Source organism: Macaca fascicularis, chromosome 19 (genome assembly GCF_037993035.2).
Source record: "Macaca fascicularis isolate 582-1 chromosome 19, T2T-MFA8v1.1".
NCBI classification, from domain to species: Eukaryota; Metazoa; Chordata; class Mammalia; order Primates; family Cercopithecidae; genus Macaca; species Macaca fascicularis.
Genome location: NC_088393.1, coordinates 49,326,963 through 49,354,874, shown reverse-complemented (window position 1 = coordinate 49,354,874; position 27,912 = coordinate 49,326,963). Strand labels below are relative to the sequence as shown.

The 27,912-nt window shown below is 61.1% G+C and overlaps 1 protein-coding gene across 30 annotated transcripts; it reads right to left on the bottom strand.

The window, feature by feature from the left end:
* Positions 1-72: 72 nt before the first annotated feature.
* Positions 73-27,639, bottom strand: CIC (capicua transcriptional repressor). 30 transcript variants are annotated; one of them, XM_005589386.4, is made up of 21 exons: positions 27,584-27,639; positions 21,587-24,390; positions 8,879-9,028; positions 8,560-8,794; positions 8,351-8,480; positions 8,073-8,255; positions 7,825-7,990; positions 6,742-6,944; positions 6,429-6,654; positions 5,891-5,994; positions 4,386-5,619; positions 4,107-4,294; positions 3,652-3,773; positions 3,392-3,558; positions 2,999-3,292; positions 2,577-2,902; positions 2,022-2,266; positions 1,770-1,924; positions 1,555-1,686; positions 1,134-1,265; positions 73-1,045 (listed from the first exon to the last, which is right to left on the bottom strand). In XM_005589386.4, exons 2-21 carry the CDS (start codon positions 24,378-24,380, stop codon positions 678-680), a joined length of 7,554 nt encoding a protein of 2,517 aa, XP_005589443.3. In that variant the 5' UTR covers positions 24,381-24,390; positions 27,584-27,639; the 3' UTR covers positions 73-677. The 30 variants fall into 30 exon arrangements, 27 of the variants coding, with proteins under 27 accessions (XP_005589443.3, XP_073879806.1, XP_045235406.2 ...); XM_074023705.1 differs by having other exon boundaries at positions 1,561-1,686; XM_045379471.2 differs by lacking the exon at positions 27,584-27,639 and adding an exon at positions 26,797-26,916.
* Between the last annotated feature and the right edge of the window lie 273 nt (positions 27,640-27,912).

The window sequence follows — 27,912 nt, the reverse complement described above, 5'->3', positions numbered from 1 at the left end:
CCGCTCCACAACAACTGAGGACAGGACGTACAACCAACAGCCCTCCCTGTTAAGAGCCTGCAGCCACACAGGTGTGTTAAACAGCTTTAATCTCGCTCATTGTGGCTTCTCGGCACAGTAAGAAATATTGCACATGATCAACATGTTTTGTTCTGGGGAAGGGGGCAAGGGCAGGGGGAATCACCTTCTTAGAAAGTACAACCCAAGTTGGGAGGGCAGAGGGGGTGAGGAGAAAACCCTCCCCGTGCCTGTGGCAAAGTGCAGGAGCCCCCACCCCCAAACTAACCTGAGTCCAGCCCCTCTGGGGAAAAAAGGGGTGCATGAACTCCCCGTATTCCACAGGCGCCTCCCTGTGGCCCAAGGCCCACACCACCCTCCAGCTTGCAGCCCTCACAGGAGCCATTTTGCATAAAGTGAAAAGCTCTGAAGGTCACACACTCCAGGTTATGTACAGGGGCTTGGAGGAGGGAGACTGCCCCTGCGGCCCCTCAGCTGCCCCCCAGCACCGGGAGGGAGCTTCAAGGGAAGGGGGTATTTACAAGAGGAGCAGGCCTCATTCCGCCCCAAACTGGAGGGGACGAAATGGCTTTACCCGAGAGGAGATAACCTTCCTGCCCCCACATACTGTCCATGTCCTGAGGGGGTACTATGAGTCCTGGCATGTTCTCAGGGTTCCCTCACCTGCCTGTGGCAGCTGTGGAGGGACCTGGCGGTGGGGGAGAGGGCTGGGGAGCCCCCTCCCAGCCAGGCTGTCCAGGCCCCGACTCTGGGGGCGGAGGCAGTGGCGGGGCAGCCTGGACCGTGCCAGAGTCGGAGCTGGGCGAGGTGGGGTCAGGGCCCCCTGCAGGGCTGGGAGTGGGGGCAGGGGCAGCAGCGGTGCCAGTGGGGGGCGGTACAGGGAGAGGAGCCTCAGCTCCAGGGGGCTGCTCGGTGGGAGTGGCTGCCTGCATGATCTTCTGGCGCACCTCACGGATCTTCAACTGCAGACAAACCTTGGAGGGGAAGATGTCTGCATAGCGGGCCTGGAAGGCGGCTGTGGCCTGGGCTGGAGACAGAAAAACAGTGGGGAGCACAGGATGAGATGTGCAGACAAGTCACACCCGAGTGACCCCAAGACTCCAAGACAGGCTCACCTGATGGGAAGAAGCCATGGTCCTGGAAGAGCTGCATGACCAGGGCCCGGCGCTGGTCTAGGGTGCGCCGCAGGGAGGAGTACGGCACCTTCTCATACTCTAGCTCCCCAAGCACATCCTCGGCTTCTGTACCTGTGCAGGGCACAGGCAGCATGGCAAGGCTGCAGCAGCAGCAGGGCCTTCCTACCACCGTCTGAGTGCCCATCCGAGCCCTCACTGCATTCTATTTCACAGTGGAGTCAGAGAGGGGTCCCGCCCACAGTCACAGGGCAACTTAGGGGCCTGCCAGACTCCAGAACCCAGCCCTGACAGGCTGTGCTTCCTCCCAGCCTGGATGGACCCACCCTACCTCTCCCACTCTAACTGCCTTCCAGAGACCCACTCCTCTTGCAGGCCCCCCGAGTTCTGCCCACCACGGCACCTGTACGGTCAAAGGTGAAGATGTCCCCCTCGCACTTGGCACTCTTGGGGGTGTTGGGCTCCGAGCTGCAGCTGGAGCGTCTTCTCATCTTGCGCTTGGGCGAGGTAGGGTCCTCGGGTGCTGAATCCAGGTCTGGCCAAACAGAAGCAGACTCAGTGCAGGTGGCCCCAGTCTGCCCTCCACCTATGGACCCTGGTTGTCCGACGCTCGCCTACCCGTGGAGTTCTTCCTCTTCTTGCGGTAAGAGCCCAGGATGGCCCGGGGTGAGGTGGCCAGAGACTGCAGGGTGGGGGAGGGCAGCACCTCCTCAGGCCGAAACTCAGGCAGCTCAGCAAAGCGCTCTTCGAAGTCCACTTCTGACAGGACCCTGCTGGAGGGCTGGCAGGGTCACCTCTCCCGCCTCGGCCTGCAGCGGCTCCCACTCCCACCACCCCAAACGCTCCACCAAGGCCCCAGCCCATGCTCACTTGTCCACAGAGTCAAAGGTCTTCTTCAGGGGCGGGGGCCGCACCTTCACCTTCTTGCCAGTACCAGCCGCCTCCTTGCGCTCGGGGGTATCCCCGGCTGCCCGCCCACTGCTGCTCTCGCTGCTGCCACCAGGGGCTACGGCTGGAGCTGGGGCTGGGCTGGGAGGAGTGGGAGGCTCCCCACGATTCTCCAGGCCCTGCCCAGGGACGCGCCAGTCTGAAGATGAGCTGGGGAATTTGCTGGCCTGGGATGGAGATAGGCAGGGAGATGGAGAACACTGAGCTCAGAATCTGGGGCAAAGGCCAGAAACAGAGTTGGATCTGAACCCGCCCGGCAGACCCCTCGAGAAGGCCGTCACACAGCCTCAGGAAGGCCAAGACAGGGGCCTCAGATGGGAGGGGAGGCAACACAGGCAGGCAGAAAGGACAGGGGGACCCTTTAACCTGAGAGACACACAGGCATGGAGGGAAGAGGAGTAGGACAGAAAAGCAAAGACGTCAACGGAGAGGCACAGCCAAGTGGCAGTGGGAGCCCCACGGCCTGCAGGCACTCACCATGGTCTCAGGACCCTTGGCGCTGGTCCGCTCCTCAGCAGGCGGGGGCGGTGGGGGGCTGCTCCGGGCCGTGGGAGTCCAGGTCTCTGGGGCAGGTGGAGGGGCTGGTGGTGTGGGCTGCCCCTCAAGCTCAGAGTCTGGGGCAGTTGGCTCTCGGACTGGGCCAGGCTCCAGAGGCTGCCGGGGTGCAGGGCCAGGTCGCCCAGAGGCACCTGCCTCAAAGGACCCCACAGGAATGCTGGCGATGGCTGCCTTCACTTTCTGGGGGGCCTTCGGGCTGGGCCGCTGGGCCTTGGGGGCCACTAAGCTGTAGGTCATGGAACCTGCTAGTGGTGAGAAAAGTGTTTGCTGAGCAAGGCCTGACTGGAGCCCATCCCCTGGGTCCCCCAACTCACCCTGCTCTGGGTTGATCTGACACCTACCTGTGGCACTAGGGAAAGGGCTAGTCGGGGCTGGGGTGGCAGTGGCAGGGGCTGGCGGGCCCTTGGGCAGAATGGTGGCTGCAGGTGGGGTTGTGCTGGTGGCCACAGTGTAGACCAGGCTTGGGGGGGCCTGGGACGGCTGGGCCAGGGGTGCTGAGGAGGTGGGTGCAGGGCTGCCAGAGTAAAACGCCGTTATGACAGGACCTCCGGGGGCTGCACAGGCAGGTGGCAGCTGGGGACTGGGCACAGGCGACACGCCCACCTGACCGGGAGCCAGCAGTGGGGCTTGGCCTGCTGAGAGACAGAGAAGGAGAAGCAGGAGACCAAGTTAGGGCCCAGACTGCCTCAGCCCCACCCTGGGTCCCCAGCACTGCCTGCCAGGCCGCCCCTCACCTGAGAGCAGGGGCTGCACGAAGGCGGGGCCACTGGGCCCCAGCGAGGTGAAGCCTAGAGCTACAGAGCTCGTGGGCCCGTACGAGGTGACTGTTCCAGCCTGGCTGGATGCAGGGCTGGTACCCAGGGGCAGCGCGTGCCCGCCCGCTGACTGCACATAGGTGATTCTGCCGCAGGGAGAGGAAATGGGGAGGAGTGAGGTAAGCTGGCCCCGCCCCACCCCTTCCCTGGCCTCTGAGTGTGGGCTCAGCTGCAATTACCTGGTGGAGGAGGGCAGCAGGACCTTCTGAGGCTGTGAAGTGGGTCCAGGGAGTGTGGCTGGGCTCAGGGGCGGCACCAGGCCGCTGGGTGTGCTCACAGGCACCGGGGTCAGCTGGATGATCTGTGGGGAAGGGCACCCATAGGCCAGGATGAGCTGTGGCCCCTGACTGGGGCAGGGGAGGACCAAGACCTAAAGTGGGGCTCTAAGCAAAAGCAAGGAACACAGAACTTGGGGTGAGAACAGGATGGGCAAGATAACAGTGGGAGGTGGGGACACAGAGTAGGGTACAGACACTGAGAACTTGAGAAAGTCAGGATGCACAAAAAAATCACGGAAGATAGCAAGACAGAGAACCAGAGACACGGAAAAGGAGAGAAGATTGAAGGAAAAACAAAGAAATGGTGGGGTACAGGGGCCAACACCCAGCACGTAGAGAGAAAAGCAGTCCCTCACCTTGCTGGGGGGCTGGGCACCATTCTGCACAGGTACTGAGAAGGGTGGGCTCACCAGTGGCAGCGGCTGGCCGGCCCCTCCACCCCGCACTGACATGCTAGGGGCGGCCAAGGGCACTAGGACCTTCCCAGGCAGCAGTTGGGCTGAGCCACCTGGGGGCGGGGCCTGCACGGGAGAAACTGACTGGGCTGGAAGTTAAGAGGCAAGAAACAAAAAGGTTACAAGGGAGTCAAATAGGTTTACGGCCCCTCTCCTAGTGCTGCCCGGCCCAGGTCTCACCTTTGGGGGGTGGGGCGGAGGGTACAGACTGCAGGATGGGGATGCCAGGAGTGGGTGCAGTGGCGGCCAAGACTTTGCCGTTGGTGGAAGTGCCCGGTGGGAGGGTGAAACGGATGCTGGTGGTGGGTGCAGGGCCGCTGGGAGTCGCTGCCTTGGTCCCAGGGGCTGGTGCTGGGGCAGGTGCCACCTGAAGCTGCTGGGGCAGCGTGGGCAGGATGTACTGTACCTGGGTGATTCCCCCAGCCTTGCCCAGGGCACCTGGTTGCAGGATGCCCAGGGGTACTGGCCCATTGGGGCCACTCCCAGCACCTGCTCCTGAGCCCGCAGTGGTCCCACCGCCAGGGGCCCCCTGGGCAATGAACTGGACAGCAGGGGGCGCAGGGGCCCCATACCCCGGGGTGCCCACCAGTAGGTTAGTGACAGTGGCAGGCGCCTTTCCCACAGTGCCCAGCAGGGGTCCAGCCACCAAATGTGGGGCTGGTGAGGTGGCTGCTGCCGACTTCTTGTCCGAATACACTAAGCTGACACCCAGCGGGGAGCCCCCAGGCACCCGAGACCCAGTGCCCATTTCAGTCCTGGCACCTGCTGTGTCATTTGGAGACGCCTCAGCCCGGCCAGAGGTGGGGAAGGGCTTAGAGGCGATGGGCACAGGAGTGCTGCTGACAGGCCGCACCACGTTGGTGACCATGGTGGCAGCAGGACGGGACAGGGGAGCTGCTGGGGCCCCATAGGCCAGTGATGGGGCGGGGGCGGAGGGCACTCTGGCTCCGCCACCCTCTTGCTCCTCCTTGTTTGGGGGCAGCACCAGTGTCTGCAGAATGCTTCCTCCTCCGCTGGGAGGGGCCGCGATGACTGAGGGGCCTGGCGGCTCCAGGCCACCCACACTTTCAGGTCTCTTGCGCCGGAAGGTGGCAGGATCCGTTGGGAGGAACCGGGTAGCCTTGGAAGGTGTCGCTGGACCCCCAGCCCCAGGAAGCGGGGGCCGTAGGGGGCCCGCTGTGCTGCCCTGACCAGACTCCTGGGCCTTGAAGGTTCCTGAGCCCAGTGAGAAGGAGGTGGCTGCCGAGGCTGAGGAGGAAGCAGGCGAGGACGCAGAGGAGGATGGGGTGGAACTATAGCCTTTGCCAAAGGCTACAGGAGGATCCGGGGGCCCTGGGGGCTCAGGGTCCAGTGGGGGACGGCAGTGGGTAAAGGAGGAACGGATCACAGGTGAAAACACCTTCCGACCAAAGCCCTGCATGAAAGGGAGACACCCTAGGTCAGGACACTCCAATAGCAGCCCCCTAGCCACGCCCATCCAGCCTATCAGCCAGGCCAGCCTAGGGCTGCACCCCTCCCAGCTGAAGGCCTCAATTCATCCTGGCTATGACCCAACTCCCCACGGGGCAAATAGCTTGACCTCTCTGGATCTTAATCTCCCCCTCTCTCAAATACCCGGGAGAAACAGACATTCCCGTGGTTTAGGAGGGAGTGTGATGTGACAGCACCATGACCCAAGCCCTCACCTTGTTGCCCTCTGGGTCCTCCCCAGAGCTGTCCCCACTCTCGCTGTCGGTCACCCGCTCCTTGCACTTGAGATCAATGTCAGTGGTGCCGAAGCCATCATCAGCTGAGGGAGTGGAGGGAACAGTATGGGGAGGGGGCTAGATGCAAGGGGACCCAGGAGGAAACAGTCTGGAGCCTGGATCTCAGCTCTGCTCCAAACCAGCAGGGAGTGCTGTCCAGAAAAGATACTCCTCAGCCCAAGACTGTGCCCACGTGCCCAGTGCCCAGTGCGGGAGCCTATGAGGCTGCAGGAAAGAGCCCCTAACACTGCATCTGAAGATCTGGTCACACCCAGGTCCTCCAGATTTCCTGCAGGGCTGGGGGCTTCCTGAGGGCAGGGCTGGGTTTACTCGGCAGGGCCTGAACTGGCCACATGTAACCATAAACCAAGTGGAAAAGAAACCAAAGGGGCCTAGGGGCCTGGATCCAAGTTCTGCCCACCCTCTGAGCCTTGGCCTGCTGGGTCCTGGGCAAGATTCTGGGCCCTGCAATGCTCACCAATGACATCATCATCCCCTTCCTCCTCACAGATGACCATGCGCTCCTCATCACTCGTCATGTCCTCACTGGCCGCACGCTGAGAACGAGAAGCTCGGGTGGGCAGCAGCGAAGGCCGCCCGGTGGCCGCCAAGGCACCTCCCTCACCGGGGGCTGCAAAGGGACCTGGAGCTCCATACTGGGTAGAAGGCTTTGGGCCAGAGTACGATGCAGGGCCGGACACCATCTGCAGGAAAGGTGGCAGGGAGGTTTCAGCGGGGCTGCTGCCTTGGACAGGCTCCCTGCCCACCCCCTGGGGGCCTGCACCCCAGACCTGCGTCAGTTCCTGCAGTGCCTGACTGTCTACTTCGCTGCCATCCAGGCTGTGTACCCCACTGTGAGAGAAAGCTCGGGGCCGAGCTGAGCCAGGTCCCCCAACTGTGTGTAGCCGTTCTGCCCCACAGGAGCTGCTCCCCGGAACCTTGGCGTCCGAGCTCAGGAGTGTCTGGGCTGCGACGGAGAGGAGCTCAGAGGACACTGTAAAGTAGAGGGGGGCGCTATACAGTCAGTAAGCCTCTCACCAGCACCTAGACTGGCCCAACAACCCATAGAATTTCTAGGTACTAGGCAGAAGCAGGCTGGAATTTCTGGGCCACTTGGTGAAATAAAAAAACACCACCCACCACCAGTCCAACATCTCCTTCCTGCTGATTCCTGCCCTCTGGGGTTGCAGCAGGCCCATTCCCTGGAGGCTAGCCCTCCTGAAAGTAAGGAGGCCTAGAGAGAGGTTCATGTGGTGCTGGCAGTTCCCTCATCTCAGAGAAGAAGTAACTAGCGTACCCACCCTCATAGAACTGCATATCCATAGGAACTACCATCTATCTTCATAGAACTGCCATATCCATAGGCTCACTCCAAAAATGTGCCCCAGAACACTGCCAGGCACACCAGACACCCTCAATAAGTGGAAGCAGCCCATCAGGGGTGTTTGCGAGCTGCAGTGGCTCCAACTATGGTGTTGGGGGCCAGTCAAACTGAGGTTTACATTCTAGCTCTGTCACTTGCTTGTTTATGACTTTAAGCAAGTGACTTTGCCTCTCTGAACCTCAGTTTCTTCTTCTAGAAATAGAATGGGGTTTTGCAGACTAGAGCTTATATTCCCTGTAGTGCTTGGCACATAGTAAACACTCATTATACAAGAGTTGATAATGAGATTGCTGTTTGGGAATCTATCTGTCTGGATCTCCCTGGCTCCTTCACATGAATCAACTGCCGGTTCCTTTACAGATAAGGGTCGCCAAATAAAAGTGATAGAGCACAGAGGAGCTGCTGGGGCAGGGGAGGAGCAAGCAAGGGGGTAGCTGGTGGCTCTCGGGGAGGGAAGAGGCAAGGTGGGAGAGCCAAGGGGCTGACTAACCCCCAGGGGCAGCGGCAGTGCCCGTCTCCGACATGCTCCGCTCCCGCGTCTCCTTGTGCCCTCCTGCCAGCCCCAGGCTCGTGGGCTTGGCCTCCGAGCTGGACTTCTTTCGGTCCTTGTTGCACCACTTCCAATCTGGGTGGGCCTTGAAGTGGGCCTCCTTCACCTGGCAGGAGAGGGCAGGGCAACCCTTCACTCACCCACCCCACCAGAAGAAGCTGGGAGGAGCCAAGAGGCAGGGGCGTTACCTGGAAGGCCAGGTCGTGGTACTTCTGCTTCTCCTTGGGCCCCAAGGCATACCACCACTCGCCCAGGATCTTGCTGACGGTCCGGTTGTCCTGGTTGGGATGACGCTGGTGGACCAGGGCCCGGTGCCGCTTGCTGAAGATCATGAAGGCATTCATGGGCCGCCGGATGTGGTCCTTCTCCCGCTGCATTAAACACAGCCCAGAATGGGACAATTAGGACCAGGGAGACAGGTGTGGGTGGCCACGGGGTAAGCACGGGACAGGCAGGGATAAAGTACCTTGTTGGGGCTGCGTCCATCCTTCTCAGAAGATGAGTCCCGTTCCTTGGGTAGGGCACTGAGGGACTGGGTCCGACGTTTTCCAGGCGGTAGAGGCAACTGGATCTCAGGAGACATGATGGAGAGGAAGCTGCGGCAGGGCAGCAGGGACAGTGAGGGCCATGTCTCTGGCCATCCCACCCCCAAGTACCACACCTCAGGGAACTCACGCATCATCATGGTCACTCTCTGTCTCACTGTCCAGTCGGGGCTCTCCTGGGGGGCCAGGGGCCTCCTCCTCTGTGGTGGGAGGCGGACCCTTACCAGGTTCCACCACCCCCAAAGGGTGTGGGGGTCCGGGTCCTGGGCTCTCAGGGCATGTGGCTCCAGGGGGCCGCCCAGGGTCAGCACCCCCTGTCCCACCTGGTGGCCTTTCATGAGCAACAGCTGCCGACTCAGCAGGTTCTGGGGACACAGAGGTAGATCAGAGGGCTCCTAGGCCACCTGGACCCCACACCCTTGCTTCCCCCCAGTCCTCCCAGCCCTCACCTTTGCTCTGGTTGGAGGCCACTGGGTGGCTGGCAGGTTGCTGGGCCTCGCTCGGCTGCACGGAGGGGTCAGGCTGGCTGGGTGCCAGGAAGGGGACTAAGGAGTGCCAGGGGAACACAGCCACAGAGCGAGGTTCCACATTCGTCCACACTGTGGAAAGGAGCCAGGTGAGCTCTGCAGCAGAACCTGGCCCCAGCCCCAACTCAAGCTCTTCCCCACCCTAGATGAGGTAGCCCCACCCCTTTTGTCTACCCCCCACCCCCAACACCAGAGTCTCTTGGACTCGTCCATGCAACGTCACTCAGGAAAAACTCCTCCCTGAAAGGTTTCTAGATTTATAAAAAAGAAAACAGAAGCGGGTAAGGGAAATAGTACTCACGCCCCACTCCTCCCCCCACCAATCTCCATCAGCCCTGCCACCAGGGAACAGGCCAGAGGAACGATTTGCTCCTGCCACAAACCAGGTCATGCTCGGCTGCCATCCCACACTACCAAGGCCCCAGATCTCTACGGGCTGGGACCCCCACCCCCGTCATGCCACATTCCCAGCAGCCCAGTCGCCACCCGACACAACCTCTCACCTTGGCCTCATGCTCTCTTTCCCTTTCCTGAGGCATACAGCCCCATGTCCCCTCCCCTCCAACTCTCCGTTCACTACCCACAGGCTGTGGAGTCTCTTACAACTGTGGTGTGGGAACTGTGGTGTGGAAGAAGTCCTGCTCCTTGCCTGCCTTCCCCACCCCAAACAGTGCCAGACCTGCCCTTCCTGGCTGGGCACAGGTGGCTCTAGCAACTCTCCCCTTCGCCCCCACGAACAGAATGCACCATCCACAAATCGGCCTCCCAGCCGCCCTCCCCATCAGCCCCTCGGCTTATCTGTAGTCCAGGGTCCAGCCCCCTTGCCCAAAACAGGGGAGGGTGTGGTAAACTCCTTGGAAGAAAAGACACGGACAATGGGCTAGAAGAGAGGATTGTTACAAGTCTCTACCCAGAGAGGGCACAAGTGCCAGGTGTTTCCTTGAGGATATGCACAGGAAGATGCTTCCTCACCAAGAGGCTGGTCCCAGGGGTCCAACCTTCAGCCCCAAGAGGTGGGTGGTGGAAGAGCAAGCTCTAGGCTGGGACCTACCCCTGGCTGGACTTTTGGGGCGGGCCTAGGATACAAGTGGGCTTCCCCTCACAGAGCCTGGCTCCCTGGGGAAGTGGAACCAGCAGAGGAGAGAGGCCCCTGCTCGGGGAAGACGAAGAAGGGAGGAGGGAACCGCCCTAGCCCTGCTCTCCATCATTCCAGGCCTTCCCTTGATCCAGATCAACCTGACCTGAGGTGACCTCCCCATGCCTTCAGGAGCCTGGAGAGATGGGCATGGGAGGGGGGGAAGCTCTGTGCGAGGCACTGGCCTGGAGACCTGATTCTGTGAGGGGCTGACAAAGGAAAAAGTAGACCTCAGGAAACAAGGGACTCGGATCACGAAGACAGCACTGAAGAGCACTCAAGACTACAATGACCCTGTCCCTTACCCCTGAAAACCCGCTGGGCCCTCCAACCCCATATAAAAGCCTCCAGAGACTTAGACCTGTGTCTCTCTTTGCAAAGATCTTTCCCATCAGGGTCTCCTCTTTTCTGGGGGGGGGGGTGGGGAAAAGGGACCCAGCAGACAATGGAGAGCAGTCCTTTGGTTCTGCTCCCTCCTGAACCCCTCCCCAGTGCACAACCCGCCAGGTTCTTAGGTGTCGCGCTCTCTGCAAACTACACCACACACACTGCAGCCCCTCACTCTGATATCAGCAAACAGTGCCTCACTCGCTTCCTGAGCCCTGTCCTCAGCCCCACTACCCAATCCAAGCCTCCTCCCCTAGGACCAGCAGGTCTCGTGCTGTTCCTATTCTACCCCATGCTCCACAGCCGGTTACTCGGCACCCCTCACCTTTCTATTACAGCAGCCCTGTGCCATCCCATCACTTTAACATCACAGCTGTCCCCAGGTACGCGCCACTCCGCTACACTCCCACCTGCCGTCACTAACCACTCGGCCCGGCCAAGCTCCGTAACTTTCCCCATCATCCCTTTACTCTGCCTTTACTGTTCTCTCCTACTATACCCCCATCACCGTTACTCCGCACTTAGCACCCCGACACCTTGACCCCTGCAGTCCCAGGGCCCAGGCGCTACTGACCGAACATGCCGAGGCCACGGGAGGCCGCGCTGGACGCGGGCATCAGGGGCCTGTGGGCCGAATACATGGTCCGGCGCAGGGGGGGCCCGGCAGGGGCTCGCACCTCCTCAGCGGCCGACGCCGCTCCGCCCGCAGCCCGCTCCTCGGCCGTCGCCGCTTGGGCCCGGGGGGAGCGGGAGGCCGTCGCCGCATGCCCCCCACGCCGCCCCCCTCCGGCCGCCCCACGCGGGGGTCTCCGCCGGGCGCGCCTGCGCACAGCGCCGCCTGCCTCCCGCCGCCCGGGGGGCGGGGGAGGTCAGCGCGCACCGGCCCCGCCCCGCCCCCCGGCGCGCGCGGGGGCCGTCACGGGGCGCGCGGCACGGGGGCCATCGGCGCCGCCCCCTCCCTCTCCCTCCTCCCTCGCGGAGTCCGGCGGGCGGGGCAGGCGGGGCAGGCGGGGCGGGGCGCGGCGCGCGTGCGCGGGGGCGGCCCCCTCCCTTCCCCGCTCGCTGGCTCGCTCGCGCCCTCCCTCCCTCGCAGCTCCGGCGGGTAACGGCTCTGGCCCCGCGCGCCCCGGCTGCCGGCGCCGCCGCCCCGCCTTTCCGGGCCCGGGGCCCGAGGCTCAGCGCCGGGTCGACCTCCGGCCCCGGGCGGGCAGACGGACCAGCGTGCGTGCGTCCGTCCGTGCGCTCCGAGCGAGCCCCGCGCCGAACCACCGCCGCCTCCCCGCCCCGCCACTACTACGCGCTCCCCTCCCCCCGCCGCGCCTCCCCCCGCCCCTTCCCCGCTTCCCCCGCGGCTTTCCGCGCAAGCCCGGCCCCCCGCGCGTGAGCCCATTGGCTGCCGCCGCCGCGCGCGGGTCAGGCCCCGCCGCGCCCGCCCCCATTGGCCGCCCCGGGGGAACGTCAGTCATATGCAAATAAGGGCAGGGCGGGGCGGGCTCCGGTTGGCCCCGAGCCGGCCGGGGGCGGGGCCGCGGTAGGAGGGTGGCAGGGAGGGCGCACTGCAGTAAAGGCACCGAGCCAGGGGGGCGGTTCGGGGCGCCGCGCTGCGGAGGTCCCGGGGTTGTGCGTGGTGCTGTGTGTCCAGTCGGCGCGAGGAACACGCTCACGCGTGGCTCGGCCCGCCTCCCGCACACCCGCTTGGGCGCGCCTGGCCCCGCTGGGCAGACAAACTGCGCGTAGGGCTGGACGAGGCATCCCTGAGCCCTCACCTACTCACACTCACTCTCCTCACAGACATACACACACACACTTTCGTGCCACACCCATTATCTCCTACACACCCCACGGGCACATATACCCTCTGTCTTACACCCACACTGTGACACACGAAGTCACACCTCACACACCTGCTCACACAGATGTACAACCGCACACGCTCACAGTCCATAGCTCCCCACCCACCATCGTGCATTCACCCATCCTGTTCTCATCACCCATCTCATCCATGCCCTGTCACACATGCCTTGCCAACCCGCATCCTCATCACACCCCCACCAGCCCACATGAATCATGCAAACAGACAACATGTCAAACAGGAGGAACTCAGCATAGCCCTGCTTGTCCACTACACACTCCACACCCCTCCCACACAACCACATACTCCTCCATCACACACACAGCCTTCCTAGCACTCACAAAGCACCTCCTATTCCCAGTGCACACTCAGCTCTCGCAGACACCATCATACCGACCCCACCCTCTATATAATCCTACTCTAATGGGCGCTACCTGCTTCAGTACCCAGGCCCATCAGGTATACAGAGCCCAGTGGCCATCGCCATCATTCAGCCACTCACCCTGACATTCATCTGCCACTCTGGACCCTCTATCTAGCAGCATAATGCAGGGGACCACAGAGCACACCATGGTGACCCCACCACACTACTCTGCCAGCCACCCACTAACCCCCACTCCTCCCAGAAAAAAAGGGCCAGGAAGAAAGGAAACTAACACTTACTGGGGCTGCTGTGTGCTGGGAGCTTGTGTGTATTATCTGGTTCATTGAATCCTCACAGCCACCTAGGGAGGTATGCTTTATTACACCCATTGTTCAGGTGAGAAAACGAGCCTCAGAGATTGAATAAACTGTGGCAAGATCATGCAGTCAAGATGTACCAGCCCAGAGCTCCAACTCAGGTGCTGTTTCCATTACTCAAGGCTTAACCTCAGGGTGGACCCAGGGAGGGAACTCCAAACAGAGGCTGGGGAATATAGTTAGACAATGATACAGAGCCACGTGGACCACAGAAAGTTGAGAGGGCTCACATGAAGACACAGGCAAGGATGTAGAGCCCATCTGGCAGAGACACAAAGGCCCTGGATCACGCAAGAGGGGCCCTGGGGCCATACCCAGTAAAGGCACAGGACTGGGGTCGCACAATTGGGCAGGTAAAGGTTGCACAGGCTAAGACGGACCAAGACTGGGCTGTTACACAGGTTGGATGGTCGACAGGAGCAGAGGAGCTCTTTCCTCAACCTGCCTCATCCACTGACAGAGCTGAAGGAATGGAGAGGGGGCAAAAACTGGGTAACCTGAGCCCAAAAGGGAAAGGAAGGTCTGTAGCTCTCTGACCTCCAGAGACTGCAGGGCCAGACACTTGGCTGTGAGCCTGGAGGGGCAACCAGAGGGACTATTAGGTGACTGCCCCCTCCTTCCTATGCAGTCCCAGACTCAGACCCTCCATTACCTCACTGCCCCAGGGACTGCAATGTGAGGCAGGAATTGAGGCTGAAATCAATGTGGCCCGCTATCTCCCCACCACTGCCCCCACCACTGCCCCCTCCTCTCCCCACCGGTGAGTGAGTCACCTACTGGCAAGTTAACCCCTTCCCTACTGCAATAAAGCCCAAGGACAGAGCTCAGAGGAGCTCTGCCCCCCAGATCCCCCACTTCTGTTGGTTCAGAAAAAGAGCCAGGCATGGCACAGGAGGGAAAGAGGGCCCCACACATCTGGGAGGGTTGCACATCTGGTAGAAGACACAGTGCCCACGGAGGAGAGATGGGAAGAGGCCCCTTTCGGGGCAGGGTACAACCAAGTGGGGGCCTAGCCTGGTAGGGAGGGGCGGGAATCCGGGCGGGAAGGGCCCCCCTGCCCTGGGCGCTGGGCCAGCCCTATACTTAGCTTCTATTGTTCAGGGTGGAGGAACCCTGGGTGGGGGTGGATTAGGAGCAGAGGGGAGGGAGCAGGTCCTGTCCCTAGACAGCTCCCTCTCTCTTGCCATCCCCAACCCTAACAGGGGCCTCCCTAGTTGGAAAAAGGTACTGAGCAGGACTGTGATGGCAGCCACCCTCTGCACCAACCCCTAACCAACTCCACAGAAGGACTGCCCCTAAACAGCCCCCACTGTGCCACCACACCCAGGCCTGGGGACAGGGAACCCAGACGAAGACATCAACAGTCACCCAGGCGGGCTGTACAGGCTGAGGCCTGCCCAGAGGCCTGGGGCGAGCAGCCAGGGATGCTCACAGACTGAGGGACAGGCAGAGGCGCACTCTAAACTCACGGGGCCCATTTATTGAGCCCGCTAGGCACCGCACCCCTGCCGGCCGCCTGCGGCTCCCCACCCTGCTCTCCAGGCCCAGGTCCCCGCCTCAGCTCACCACCCTGGTGTCCCCAGCTCCCCTCACCCGCTTTCCACATACACACCCACCCACCCACCCCGGGCGGCGTCGGCGACGGCCAGGGTTGCCTGGGGAACGAGCCCAGGATTGGGCTGGCGCGGCTCGGCAGGGATGGGGGGCTAAAAATAGCGCTGGGGTGAGTCAGTGTGAGTGGGGCTGGGGTAGGCAGGGGGACCAGGAGGAAAAGAGAGACAGGGGAGAGTGTGTGGGGGATGGTCCCCAAGGATTGGGAGATGGGTGGGATGCGGGGGTCGGGGGTTGAGAGACGTGGGTTTGGGGAAGGGAAGGTGCGGGGGCGGGGAAGGGGTGTACAGGCGCTGGGGCTGGGAGGGTTGGTCTACGCGGGCTGAGGGAGGCGCCAAGGCCCGAGCAGAGGAGGGGGCGCCGCCCTGCGTTCCCCTTCCCTCCCCGCGCTCACGAGATTTTCCACTCGCCGCCTGGCCCCTAGCCAACCCCAGGCAGGCCCCACAAAGCCGCTTTGTGCAGGGAGGGCGGGCGGGTGCCCGGCCGGCCTGACACCCACGCGGGCCACGGCGGGGCGCCGGCCAGCTGGCACCCGAGCTGTCTGCGGTGGGAGGGAGGGTCCCCCACCCAGCCCAAGGACGCGGCCGCGCAGGGGTTAATCGCTCAGGGGCGGGGAAGCAGGCCTCGGCCAATCAGCGGTCGGCGGGCGAGACGGCAACCAATGGGAAGGACGGAGGACCGACACAGGAGGCCTGCACCCAGGGGCGCGCGGGAACCAGCACCCCTGGGTGCCAGCGGGGGCTGGGCGCGGCCCTCGCTGGGTGCCAGTCCGCGTCTACGCAACCCCCAGAGCACCTGGTTTCCCCGACTACTTCACAAGACACAGGCTCAGTGGGGGGACAGCATCTTGCAGCCGGGAGGTGGCACAGCTGGGATTTGAACCCAAATCTATCTGGCTTCACAATCAGCTTTTCCGCCGAAAAAAGGGGACGGGAGTTCCCTGCCCGGTGCCTCGTGGGGAGCGGGAACAGGGGATAGGGTGGGGGTGGAGGAGGCGGCGCGGCGGGCTAGGGTCCAGCCGCCTGCGGTGCAGCCGCTGCCGCCGGTGGTAATGGGAGCCAGACGCCGTCGCCGCCGCTAATGCGCCTCCCTCCCGGCCACTAATGGAGCCATTAATACCCGGGCGCCGGGGGCTCCGGGACGTACCAACCCCTACCCCCCCTGCCGCGCATGCGCGCGCCTGCTGTCCCGCCGCGGCCTGCCGCCAGGAGGCAGCCTGACGCCTCGCAGTTCCAGGTGCTGGGGGCTGCTAAGCTGGTGGAGCTGGGGTCTCTTCTACAAAGTCACCAAGACTCATTCCTGCAACTTCACAAGCTCTTCCTCCTCTCCTCCTCTTCTCCAAGCCATCTTCTTCCCAATTCCTGCCTTTCCAGGGCGATCTCCAGGGGTCTCTGACACCTAGATCCGACCTTTTCCCTCCCCTGCTCTAAATGCCTTCTTGGCTCTTTACTGGCCCGAGTCCCAGCTTCTCAGCCTGGCATTCAGGCTGGGCCTGTCGTCCACAGCACCCTTCTGCTAAGCCTGGACTCTGGTGTCAGCTCCAGCCTCAACTAGCCACTCGGAGTTCATGCACTTTCACTCCTCCTGGTCTTTTCTCATGCAGCTGCTTCAGGTGGAATTGCCTTTTCCTTTCTTTGACTACTCTGAAATCTACTCATTCCTCATACTTCAGCTCAAATGTCACCTCCAATGAGAAACCTACCTGATCCTCCCTTATCAGCCCCCATGAACCAGAGTTGTCCCTGCCCCCTGGCTTCCCCAGACTCAGTACCTCCCTAGGCTCATCCTTGCCTGTGCCTGCATCCACATCTGCCTTCCTCACCCACTTGCCCCAGGACTGCTCAGCCCTGGGCCTGGCAGAGGGATGAGGAGGGAGCTGGCTCCTGCTGGTGGAGATAGGGTTCACTGTTTGAGACAAAATGGAAATTATGGTGGGCAGTACCTGGATCTGGGGAGTCAGGAGACCCAGGCTTAACCCCTCTGGCCCCTCTTTTTCCCCACCTGCCCAAGCATAGTTGGTGGGTACTGCCTGGTCTCTGAGGCCCTACCCATTGGGGTGCACTATATCTGAGACTCGTTTCAATGAAGCTGGCATCAAATGAAAGGCAAGGGGTAGCGGGGGAGGTAGGGTGACCTGGGTCATGCCCTCTAGCACGTGGGTGGGCACAGAAGCTTCTTTCCTGCCGCCCCCCACAGCCGGATCTCCTAGCTTGGTCCATATAGCCCCTGCCTTCCTGCCTGTCTTGGGAACAGGTGTTTGGATGGTGGATGGGTCTGCAGGATGGATCTCAACACTTCTCAACAGATTTCAGGGACAGTAGTAGGCAGTTAATTTGTCAAAGAGCATGAGGGGACTCCCCGGCCTGGACAACCTCCCAACACTCCCCAAGAAGGAAGTAGGAGACCTGGTGCTTGGCAACTGCCCACTGTCTTAAAAGAATAGAACACCTGATATGCACAGGGTGGGGCTGGGAGGCTGGCATGGGGGCAGCAAGTCCATCCAAAGAGTAGGAGTGGGAGGGCCAAAGAGAAGCCAAGGCTGGCCCAGAGACACAGGATGCCAAGACTGGCAGCCAAAACAGAGGGAGGGTGGGCTGAAAGCTCAGACAAGGACTGAAGTCTAGAGACAGACAAACCCAGGAAGACATAGGGAGCCCCCAGACTCAAAGAAGAGTCAGACAGATAGAGGTCCCGAAAGAGACACACGTATCGACCTAGAAATAGAGACCAGAGATAGAGCAAGCCAAGGATAAGACAGACAGACAGAGCCAGACTGCCAGACAGAGGCCCAGGACAAGAAGCAATGCCCGTCAATAAGGGGAAGCCAGGCAGGAAGCTGGGAGCCGGGAGGGAGGCCATACCAGGAATGGGGCTGAGACATCTGGCCTCCTGGACTGGGGCTGCAGGCCCTGGGGCGGGATCCTCTCCTGGGGAGCAGGCGGGAAGAGTCAGAGGGAGGTGGCAACGGCAGCTGGCTGGCCATGCCATGCGCAGAATGTGGAGAATGCCAGCCGCCTGCCCCAGCAAGTCCCCCAGCGGAAGCAAATGCCTGGCTGGGGGCAGGAGCAGGCAGGCTGCCCTGGGCCGCCCCCTCACACCTGCTGCCCTCTGATGGAGGGTCAGGCCCTGGCACGGGCCAGCAGAAGGGACGAAGCCTGCAACCTTACTATACCACTGAACATGGTCTGCCCTATCTGGGCCCCGTGGGGAGAAGGCTGCAAGCTGCCTACCTCCCAAGGGCTTAGGGAGGCCTCTGGGAGAAGAATGAAAGGGCCGGCTGTTCAGGAACCTGAAGGCGGCCTGGATACCTCAGCATGGGTGTTGTTAGGGAGGTGCTCCTCAGAACTGCCAGGACAGGCACTGGACAAGTTATGACGACCAGGTAGCCCCCAGCAAGGGGCCTCCCTTCTCTGATCCTCAGTCTACCCCTGGACAACAGGCCTGGCAATCTGCTTCACAGCATCAGGCAAAGCTGATGAAATGGCCCCAAGCCCGGGGTTAGGCACACAGTCTTCGCACAGTAGAGTAGGTATTATTGTTATCATTGTTATTATTGAAAGTGCTTGAGAGCCTGGGATCTGGAGCCAGACAGTCTGATTTCAAATCCTGGCTCTTGGCAGCTGGGTGCGGTGACTCACGCCTGTAATCCCAGCACTTTGGGAGGCCAAGGTAGAAGGATCACCTGAGGTCAGGAGTTCAAGACTCCTGACCAACATGGTTGGTCCTGGCCAACATGGTGAAACCTCAGCTCTACTAAAAATACAAAAATTAGCCGGGCGTGGTGGCGCACTCCTGTAATCCCAGCTACTCGGGAGGCTGAGGCGGGAGAATCGCTTGAATCCAGGAGGAGGAAGTTGCAGTGAGCCAAGATTGCGCTATTGCACTGCAGCCTGGGCGACAGAGCCAGACTCTGTCTCAAAATCCTGGCTGTCTGGCTTACGCCTGTAATCCCAGCACTTTGGGAGGCTGAGGCAGGCAGATCACCAGGTCAGGAGATCAAGACCATCCTGGCTAACACGGTGAAACCCCGTCTCTACTAAAAATGCAAAAAAAAATTAGCCAGACGTGGTGGCAGGTGCCTGCAGTCCCAGCTACTTGGGAGGCTGAGGCAGGAGAATGGCGTGAACCTGGGAGGCGGAGCTTGCAGTGAGCCGAGATCGCGCCACTAGACTCCAGCCTCGGCGACAGAGGGAGACTCTGTCTCAAAAAAAAAAAAAAAAATCCTGGCTCTCTCTTTTCCTAGCTGAGGGACACCGGGCAAGTCACTTAGCCTCTCAGGCTACAGTTTCCTCCTCTGTCCAGTGGAACTAGTAATCATGGTACCAGCCTGGGGCATTGTGAGGATTCAGGGAGTAAAGGCTCAGCAGGACTCACTGAAGTGTGCCAGGCACGTGTATCACCTGTGCTGCTCGGTGAGTTATTATTACTGCCACTTTTGGTAGTGAGAGTCCCACAGTCTGGAGGCTGGGAGATGGCTCAAGGCCCTCATCCTGCCCCTCACTGGCTGGCTGGCCTCAATCAAGACTCTCCTTTTGTCAGGGCCTCACTTTTCCTCATCTGGAAAATGGTAACAAGAGCCCTGCTGGGCCTACTCTGGTAAGCCTCAGCATCCCCTGCACCAGCGCCATCCCTCCCCACTCCACAGCAGGAGTGGCCACATGAAACAATACTGTAGGGGCCATGTTGGGGGCTGTGGGCACATGGAGGGGTGAAGGGTAGGGGAGTGGTTACAGACCCTCTGATTTAGTTTCTTCATTGCCAAAGGACAGAAACCCCTGCTGTAAAATTTTGTTCCTATCACCTATAACAACAAACGTAAAAAATGTTGGCGTCAGGGTGAAACACACGGCTCACAACCTCAGTTCTGTATATGAGCATGAGGGGCAGGCATAGCCCATGTCCCTGTGCCCTGTCCCTAGGGACTGGCCTGGGCTGGAACCCCATAAGGGCAGGGCCAGGCCAGTGCTCCTTCCTGAAAGGGCTCCTGCCCTAGCCCAAGCCACAGTGGCTCCTACCCACATCCACACCCAGCCTCTTTCCTCCCTGGTTTCCCTGCCTCTGGCCTCAGAGACTCAAACACACCCTCCATGGTGCAGCAGTGGTTGAATCTGCTCAAAACCTTCCATGGCTCCCTAGTACCCTCAGGATACATTTCATAATGATCTTACTTAAGGGTCCTCTCTGATCTGACCCTTGCTCACCAATCCAGCCACACATCCCCAACACTCACTCGCCATCTAGAGCCTTTGACTTTGCAGATTCAACATCTTACAAATACCTGCTTTTGCCTTAAGGCCTTTGCACAAACTCTTTCCTCTGCCTGAAGGTCCTTCCTGCCTACCTAGCCGGGCTCACATCTGCACACCCTTCACGTCTCAGTTCATAGGCACCTGGCCCTTCTTCCAAGAAGCCTTCCCTGACTTCTCAGACTGGACAGGCATCTTCTCTGGGCTCCCACGGCCTCCTGGGCTTCCTCCACCCCATCTCTGACCACCCCAGACTGTTACTGTCTAGGGAGGGGTCTATCTTTTCCAGAGGCCATGAACCCTGTGTAAATAGGACTGTGTCCTCAACACCATCCAGCACAGGGCCAGGCACAGCACAGGGCCAGGCTCTGAATCAACAGTAGATTAATAAATAAATAAAAATAAATAAGGCCAGGTGCAGTGGCTCACACCTGGAATCCCAGCATTTTGGGAGGCCAAGACTGGAAGATTGCTTGAGCCCAGGAATTCAAGACCAGCCTGGGCAACATAGTGAGACCCCATCTCTATAAAAATAAATAAATACATACATAAATAAACAAGAAAGAAAGAAATGCTAGGAAGGAGCTTCTGACAGGTCTGTCACCCTCTCTGTGTTGCTCCTACAAGGCCCAGCCTGGCCTTGGTCCCTGGCTGTCCAGTATCATCTCAAAAATGGCACTCTTCCACCCCTAGCCTCAGCTCTCCAGCCACCGTGGCCTTCCATCTTCCCCTCCCAGGCTGTGCTCCTTCCGGCCTCGGCGCTGTCCCGTCACCCTCCTCCCAGGAGGCTCTTCTGCCCCACAGTTGCTGGTTCCCACTCATCCTTCAACTCCTGAATTACACGCCCTGTCCTCAGGGCAGCCAGGCTAGATTCACACCTGGAGGAGTGCCCAGCACACCCCCCGGCTCCCTTCCACGGCACTGACTGTGCCTGTGATGTTTATTGGACACAGTGGTAAAGATGACGGCTCCGGTCCTGGTCCTGCCACCTCCTGGGAAGGACCTGTTAGAGACTCCATCTGCCCATCTGTAATCCAGCACTGTGGCCACATGGTCACGGGCCAGCCTGCCTGGGTTTGAGGGCTGCTGCAGGATTTACTAGCCATGTAACCCTGGGCAAGTTATGACCCTGGCCTTAGTTTCCTCTAAACAAGCATAATCATAGCACTCTCCTGTTAGGGTGGTTGTGAAGATAAAATGAGCTAATATTTGAAAAGGGTTTAGAACGGGGGTACATGGTAAGCGCTCTATGAGGTGGATATGAAAATTTGGCAAGCTCACCTACATACAGTGCTTACCATGGCAATGCCCTCACCCGGTCCCCCAAGACATGGAAGCTGTTGCCACAATTATCATTCTCTGTTATCCCATCAGATCCATGGAGACCTGACTCAGTCCGCACTCAATAAAGGTTTGCTGACTGATAGACCTCTCGAGACCAGAATCTCTGACAGGAGGCCTCTGGAAACGGTGCCTTGAGCCTTAAAAGTCCATTCCCTTCCTGACATGTGAATTCCCACTGCAACATCTGTGCAGAGAGGAGGCCGGCCTCCCCTTGAAGCCCTCCCAAGGTGAGAAGCTCACCTCTCAAGAGTTCAGCTTGCAAGAGGCCCTCTAAGAGGTGAGCTTGGCACAGCCCATCCACTTCCACTTCTTACCTGTTCCAGGCCGGCCCATGATGACTTCCTTCTTGGGGGCAGGGTGGCTGGTGTAGCTGCTGGGCACCAAAACGGGCAACAGGGCAGCAGGTGAGGGGTGGAAGGCCACAGGCTGAAAGGGTGAAGAAGCCAGGCCAAAGGTGGGCATCGGCTGGGCCACGGCAGTTGGTGCAGCTGGAGGTACAGTGATGGGCACGGGGGCTGGCAGAGGTGGGGGCAGGCCAGGCTTCCCACTGGCCACCCCAGTGGGCACCGGGGTCTCACGGCAGCCCCGCCCAGGTCCCCCAGCCCGCACCTCACCAGCAGTGCCCACCTCCCCAGGGAATTTGGAGGGCAGTGGCACATCAGGGTTGCGGACAATGACAGGTGAGTCCCGCTGCACGGCAGGCACCCTGCGCACAGAGGGCCCCGGATCCGAGGTCAGGCCGGCAGGCGGGGGCAACAGCAGCAATGGTGAGGGCTGGCGGGAGCGAGAGAAGGGCACAGCAGGGGACACGGCCCGGAAGCCAGCTGGCGTGGAGGGTGTAGATGTGTGGGACACCGAGTCCACACCAGAGTCTAAGCTGTCACTCTTGGGAAAGTCTGGGGCGGCTCCTCCACCCCCTGCGCCAGGGGCCCCCAAGGCCCCTGGGTGCGGCAACAGCTCTGTCTTCCGTCGCCCAGGGCTGATGGGCACGGTGAAGGTCAGGTTGGTCTGGAAGGTGGGTAGGATTCCAGAGGAGTGGCGCTCTCGGGGGGCAGGTGGCGGTGGGTGGGGGCCCAGGTCTGGCGGCGTCAGCACGCCTGCCTTAGGGGTGCTGGCGCTCAGGTGGCGACTGCGGACTGCAGTGCGCTGGATGACTGGCGAGGCATTGATGGGGCTGAAGTTGGCAGGGCGGAAACCGAAGAGTGGCGAGGGTGAGGGTGACGGGGCTGGCGAGAAGGGCGATTGCGTGGAGACGGGTGAGAAGGAGGGCGTGCCTGAGCGCGAGCTGCCCAGCGACACCAGCATCACGGCCGCCTCACACTCGTCGAACTCAAAGCGTGACAAGTCAGCAGGGGCCACCAGGCGTGGCCGTGAGTCTCCACGAGCCGCCACACTGCTGGCCTCACTGTCCCTCGACGTCTCATCACCCCAGTCAAACTCCGTGCTGCCCTCACGGGCTGCCACGGCTGCAGGCCGGCCCGCCCCCCCAGGTCCACTGTCTGCCAGGCCCTCCATCTCTTTGGTTCGCATGGACAGGTGACGTGAGCAGTAGCCTCGCCGCTGTGACTCCTTCATGCAGCCATCTCGCGAGCATAGCCGGCGCCACTGCTTGCCGTTGAACTTCTTTCGTATTCCGCTGGGTGTACAGACCACATCACCCTTCTTGTACTTCTGCTGGGCCGCTGTCAGTGGCGTGCGGGCCCGGGCTGCCGGTGCGGTCCCCTTTTCCAGGGAGGCCACACTGCTGCTGCGGCTGCCACCCTGGCTCCCCTCCTGGCAGGGCGAGGGCTGCTCGCCAGGGCGGCCAGGGCCCACAAAGGCTGGAGACTTGGGTGGCGGTGACAGGAGCTGGGGTGGGGGCAGTGGGAGCAGAGCGGGGGTACCCAGCGCTGGAGGGTGCTTCTCCTCACCCTCCTCACAGTGAGTACCCAGGTTGCCACCAAAGCTGATCTTAGAGACCTCAGCGTCCTCGGGCTGTTTGGGGTCCAGGGCAGCAGGGCAGGGTGGCAAGGTGGCCCCAGGCTCCACGTGCTCTTCCTCGGGGCCTGTTGGGGGCTTCCTCAGCATGGCCTCAGGTTCCCAGGGGGGGCGCAGCAGGCGTAGGCTGGAGCGGGCCACCCACACGGCCTCCTCCGGCTCACGGTGCAGTGGCTGTGGGGGCTGCGGGAGGCTGCCTGGTGGGCCTGGCTGGGAGCTGGGGCCAGGGCTGAGACGGACCTTGTAGGCAGCTGGCTTGGTGGCCACCTCCACCACCACACCTTCCCGGTAGGCAGCCACGCCGGGCTCCACACAGGTACAGACAGCTGTGCCCACCACCAGGGCACCTGGTGGGGGTGTGGCATCCAAAACTACATCCACACCAGCACCTGGCACCCCCTCGTAGAAAGTCAGGGCTCGGTCACCAGGGAACTGCACACCCAGGTCCTGGCTTCGGCGCACCTGGCGCACCACAGCCGGCAGAAAGAGGCCGTCACCACGCCGGGCCAGCACCCGCTGGGACCGCAGCTGCCGCAGGTCATAGCTGCCACTGGTGCTGCCGGGGGGCCAGGGGCCTGGACCACAAGGCTCAGCCGGCTCATCCTCCAGGTCTGCCGAGTGCTCACTGGCTGTGTCAGTGGAGGAGGAGCGAGTGGAGGTGGGTGGCCGTGGAGGCACCCCCAGGCCACTGGCCTCCTCAGGGGACCGCACCCTCTCTTCAGGGGCCCCAGCCACCCCACTGCTGCCAGCTCCGTGCTCCTCTACATACTTCTTCTTGGGCGCTCGAGACTTGAACGTGGCCGTCTTGCGGCTGAGTGAGGGCTCCCAGCGGCCTGCCTCCCCATCCCCTTTGGGGTCCTCAGCTGGGCCTGGAGCCGGGTCGCCAGGGTGCAGCTCCAGTGGAGGACCTTCAGCCCCAGGGCCCCGCTCAGCCTCCTCTTCCTCCCCTTCCTCAGCCTCTTCGGGCCCAGGCTGCGGTTGCGGCTGCTGTGCCTCGTCGTCCTCCTCCTCTGGCTTGTCACCCTCCCCAGCCCCTCGCCGCCTCAAAGCCTTGGCCCTGGTGGCTGGGGGAGACTTGCTGCCACTGCCAGGACCTGAAAGGCCAGTGCATGCCTTCTTCATTGGCTTCATTTTTCTTCACCTGCAGGGTGGGAGAGCAGACAGGGATTATGTGGAGCAACTCAGGAACCGCCCCCAGAGCCAATGTACCCTAAGATTTCCCATTTGCTGAGTCTACTGTCTCCATTCCATCCCCAAGGCCTCCTCGCTGGCTGCCCTCAACTCATGTGATACCTCAGTCAGCACCAGGCACAGGCGAGCACCCGAGTCCCCTGAGTATACACACTCTGGCTCCTTGGGGAACATTCACAGACACCTGCTGGCTCTGCAGAGGACACAGAGCACATGCTCTGAACGCCCCAAGGGGACATCAGAAGCACTAACAGTTCACACCTATGGAGCACTCCCTGGGTCCTGAACTCCATGCTAAGCTTGCCTTATTAACCCGTTTCATCCTCACAACAGCCCTAAAAGTAGGTGCTACTATCGGCCTCATTTCACAACTGAGGAAACCGAGCCACAGAAAGATGAGGCAACTTGTCCAAGATCATCCAGGTGGGAAACAGTAGCGCTAGGGTCTGAACCCAGGCTCTCTGGCTCCAGAGTCCATGCTCCTGACCATTTCAGTGTGCTGCCTGTCACATGATCCAGAGGGCACATTTACTCTCACTGTCGCCATGCAGACAGTACATGCACTCAGACACACACACATGCACAAGCACCAAGTCACAGAAAGGGAGGTAACTGGGCTGTGATATGAGCCTCTCTCCACCCCCCACCCTCCCTCTGCCACTCTGGGCGGCCTGGCATGGCCAGGCATTGTGGGAAGAAGTGGGCAGCTGAGAGTCCCGAGGGACGGCTGCCCACTCTGTTCTGCACCCCAGGGCTGCCAGGTACAGCCATCTCCCCAGATCCTGGCAGGGAGCAGGCAGGGGCATGTCTGGGGCAAGAGCTCATACCCAGCACTGCCACGGGGCCGTGCATGAGCACACGCACGCGCACAAACACACACACACGCACACACACGCACAGAAGCACGCACACGTCATCACACAGTGGGACACAGAGCTACACCCCAGGGTTTCTCTGTCCCACTGGATGGGAGCCTGCTCCTCCCCCCACAGCACCCAGCGTGATACCCGCAAGCCCAGCCCCTTTCTTCTTGCCTGCATGCATCCCCGCCCTGGCTGGGCTGGCTCTGGCAGGGTGGTTGAGTCGGCCAGCCCCCCGCAAGTCCCCAAATATGCCCTCCAACTCCAAGTGGGGATAAGTGGGATAAGGTCAAAGAAAGCAGGACAAGCCCAACAGGCCAACCTCACCCACTTCCTGAACAGTCATTACTGCCCGCCCCCTTTCGAGCTGCCCTGAGAAAAGACAAGGGGAAAAAACTTTACTCTGAAGTGACTAAGAGAACCTGAGAGACCAAAACGGAGGCCTCTAGGAGGGTTGGGGGACCCAGGACCATAAGCCAAACACAATGAGGGGCAACCCCAACTCAGTCTTCCAGCTACTGGGGGACCCTTGACCTCATGCTCTCTCACTAGGGGCCTGCTCCTCCTGTGGAGCCTGGAGTCCCAGGCCTGCCCTTTCTTGGGCCAGTCCTGGGGTCCTCACAGGCAGAGCCTGGAGGGCACCCCAGGGCTGGCACCCAAGTGCCCAGAAGTTGGGTAGCCATCACCACTTACTACCCACTGACGCACTAGACTACCATATTGGGGACTGAGATCTGGCCCCAGTTTTTTCCAAACACAAACCTTTGCATACCCCACCCAGGGCCTACAACTATGCCGCCTGTACCCCCTAGACCTTGCTGCCTGGCCCAGCCTCTCTTCACCCCAGAGCTGCTTTCTTTCCCCTAGGGCCTACTCTCTTCCTGTCCAGCCCCTCTGAATAACTCCCATCCAAGCCCCGGGGGCCCTCACCTTCCTTAGATTTGAGTAGTAACTCCCAGAACCCAGGCCAGCCCAGGCCCCGGCTCTTTGGGGTCTCATACCCTCTGTTTCTATTAGCCCTCCTGGCACCAGCTTCTCTGCCACTCTCTCTCCCATCCTGTCACCACCTCTATCTCTACCTCTCTGTTAGCATGCCCTAGGCCCCCTCCTGTCACCCCCTCCTTGTCACCCCCATTTATCTCTGTCACCTATTCCTCCCAGTCACTCTCCTGTCAGCCATCTCCGGACCTGTCACCTTCTCTCCCCATCACCTCTCCTTGTCACACTCTCCAACTCTGTCCCCTCCCTCTCCCTGTCACCCTGATCTAGTCCTGTCACCCCTCCATTCCTGTTACCCTTCTTTGCCCACCACCCCCTCCCCCAGTTACCCCTTTTCTGTCAAACCCCCACCACTTCCTCCACTCCCTCCTCCCTTCCCACCATTCCGCCCACCCCTTTCCCCCTGTACCCCCTCCCCGTCCCTGCCACCTGTCCCCTCTAGGCCCCCAGCCCCCTGGACCCCCCTTTCCCGTGTCAGCCCTGGCCCCGCCCCTCACCTTGGGCTCGGCGGGGTTTCGGGGCGGGGGGCCGTGGCTCCGGCTCGGTCCGGTCCGGTCCCTCCCCGCCCCCCCTCCGGCTCTCCCTCTCGATTCTCCCTTTTTTTTTTACTCCAACACACAAAATGGTGAATGGACCTGCAACAGCTGGAGCAGCCAGCCAATCAGCGATCACAACCCCGCTGACCGGCGCCAGCCTAGACCAATAGATATCCGCAGCCTGGTCGGCTCCGCCTCTCGACTACGAGCGACGTTCGCGGGGACCAATCGGGCCCATCCGGCAGCGCTAAGGGGCGGGGCCAAAGTCCAAGACCGGCCTCCCTCCGGGACCGACACCAACCTGAGCCTACGACCGCCTGATCTGCCTAGGGCCCTACCCTACAACAAGTGAAGGACACCAGCTGTATCCAATTGCAGGCCGTCTTAGTTCCAAATGACAAATACAGTACCCAGTCGCCATGCAGCCTAGGCCGGAACCCAACCTCTGTGAGGGACAGTAACCAATGAAATGAAAGAAGGAGGGGCTAAGGGACAGGTTGTCCAATGAGTGGACGTAGAAGGCGTGGCCCGAACGTTTGTTGACCGACTAGTCGCAATTCCTGCTGGGAATCGTAGTCTTCTCACGTCTTCGGCCCATAGCCGACAGTACAAGGCAGACTACAACTCCCATGTGACAGAGTGCCTGGAGCACCAAAGAATCCCGGCGAGGAGAAAAAGTCGAAAAGGGCAGTTCATCGTGAGTCTCACTGGACGCCAGGAGTATCTTAGACCCAGGGCCCCGACTCACCCGTATTCCTGGCTCTGGCGTCGCCGGTGGCTCCTCTCAGTGGCAGCGGTAGCGGCAAGAGGGGGAGGTGCAAGGAGCAGCCAACCGCCACCCGCGAGCCCCGCAGCCAATCAGCAGCTCTCGGGGCGGTGCAATGACCTCACCGGCTCTACTCTCTTACCCCTCCCCCATGTGGTTGTTGCTGCCGGTAGACAGAGTAGGGAAGTTTGGGTTGGGGGAGGGGAGGCGAACCAGTGATGTCACCTTTCCCCTTCTTGATTGGCTGCTGGGTGGCCGGGACTACGACCAATCGACAGTCTCGAAAAGTCTGGCGCGGCCCCGCGGAAAGC

Coding starts and splice junctions, on each gene's coding strand:
- CIC (XM_005589386.4), bottom strand. CDS start 24,380: ATGAAGCCAATGAAGAAGGCATGCACTGGCCTTTCAGGTCCTGGCAGT. Junction 7,991..8,072: donor ACCACGACCTGGCCTTCCAG/GTAACGCCCCTG, acceptor CTCTCCTGCCAG/GTGAAGGAGGCCCACTTCAA. Junction 1,266..1,554: donor CTTCACCTTTGACCGTACAG/GTGCCGTGGTGG, acceptor TGCCCTGCACAG/GTACAGAAGCCGAGGATGTG.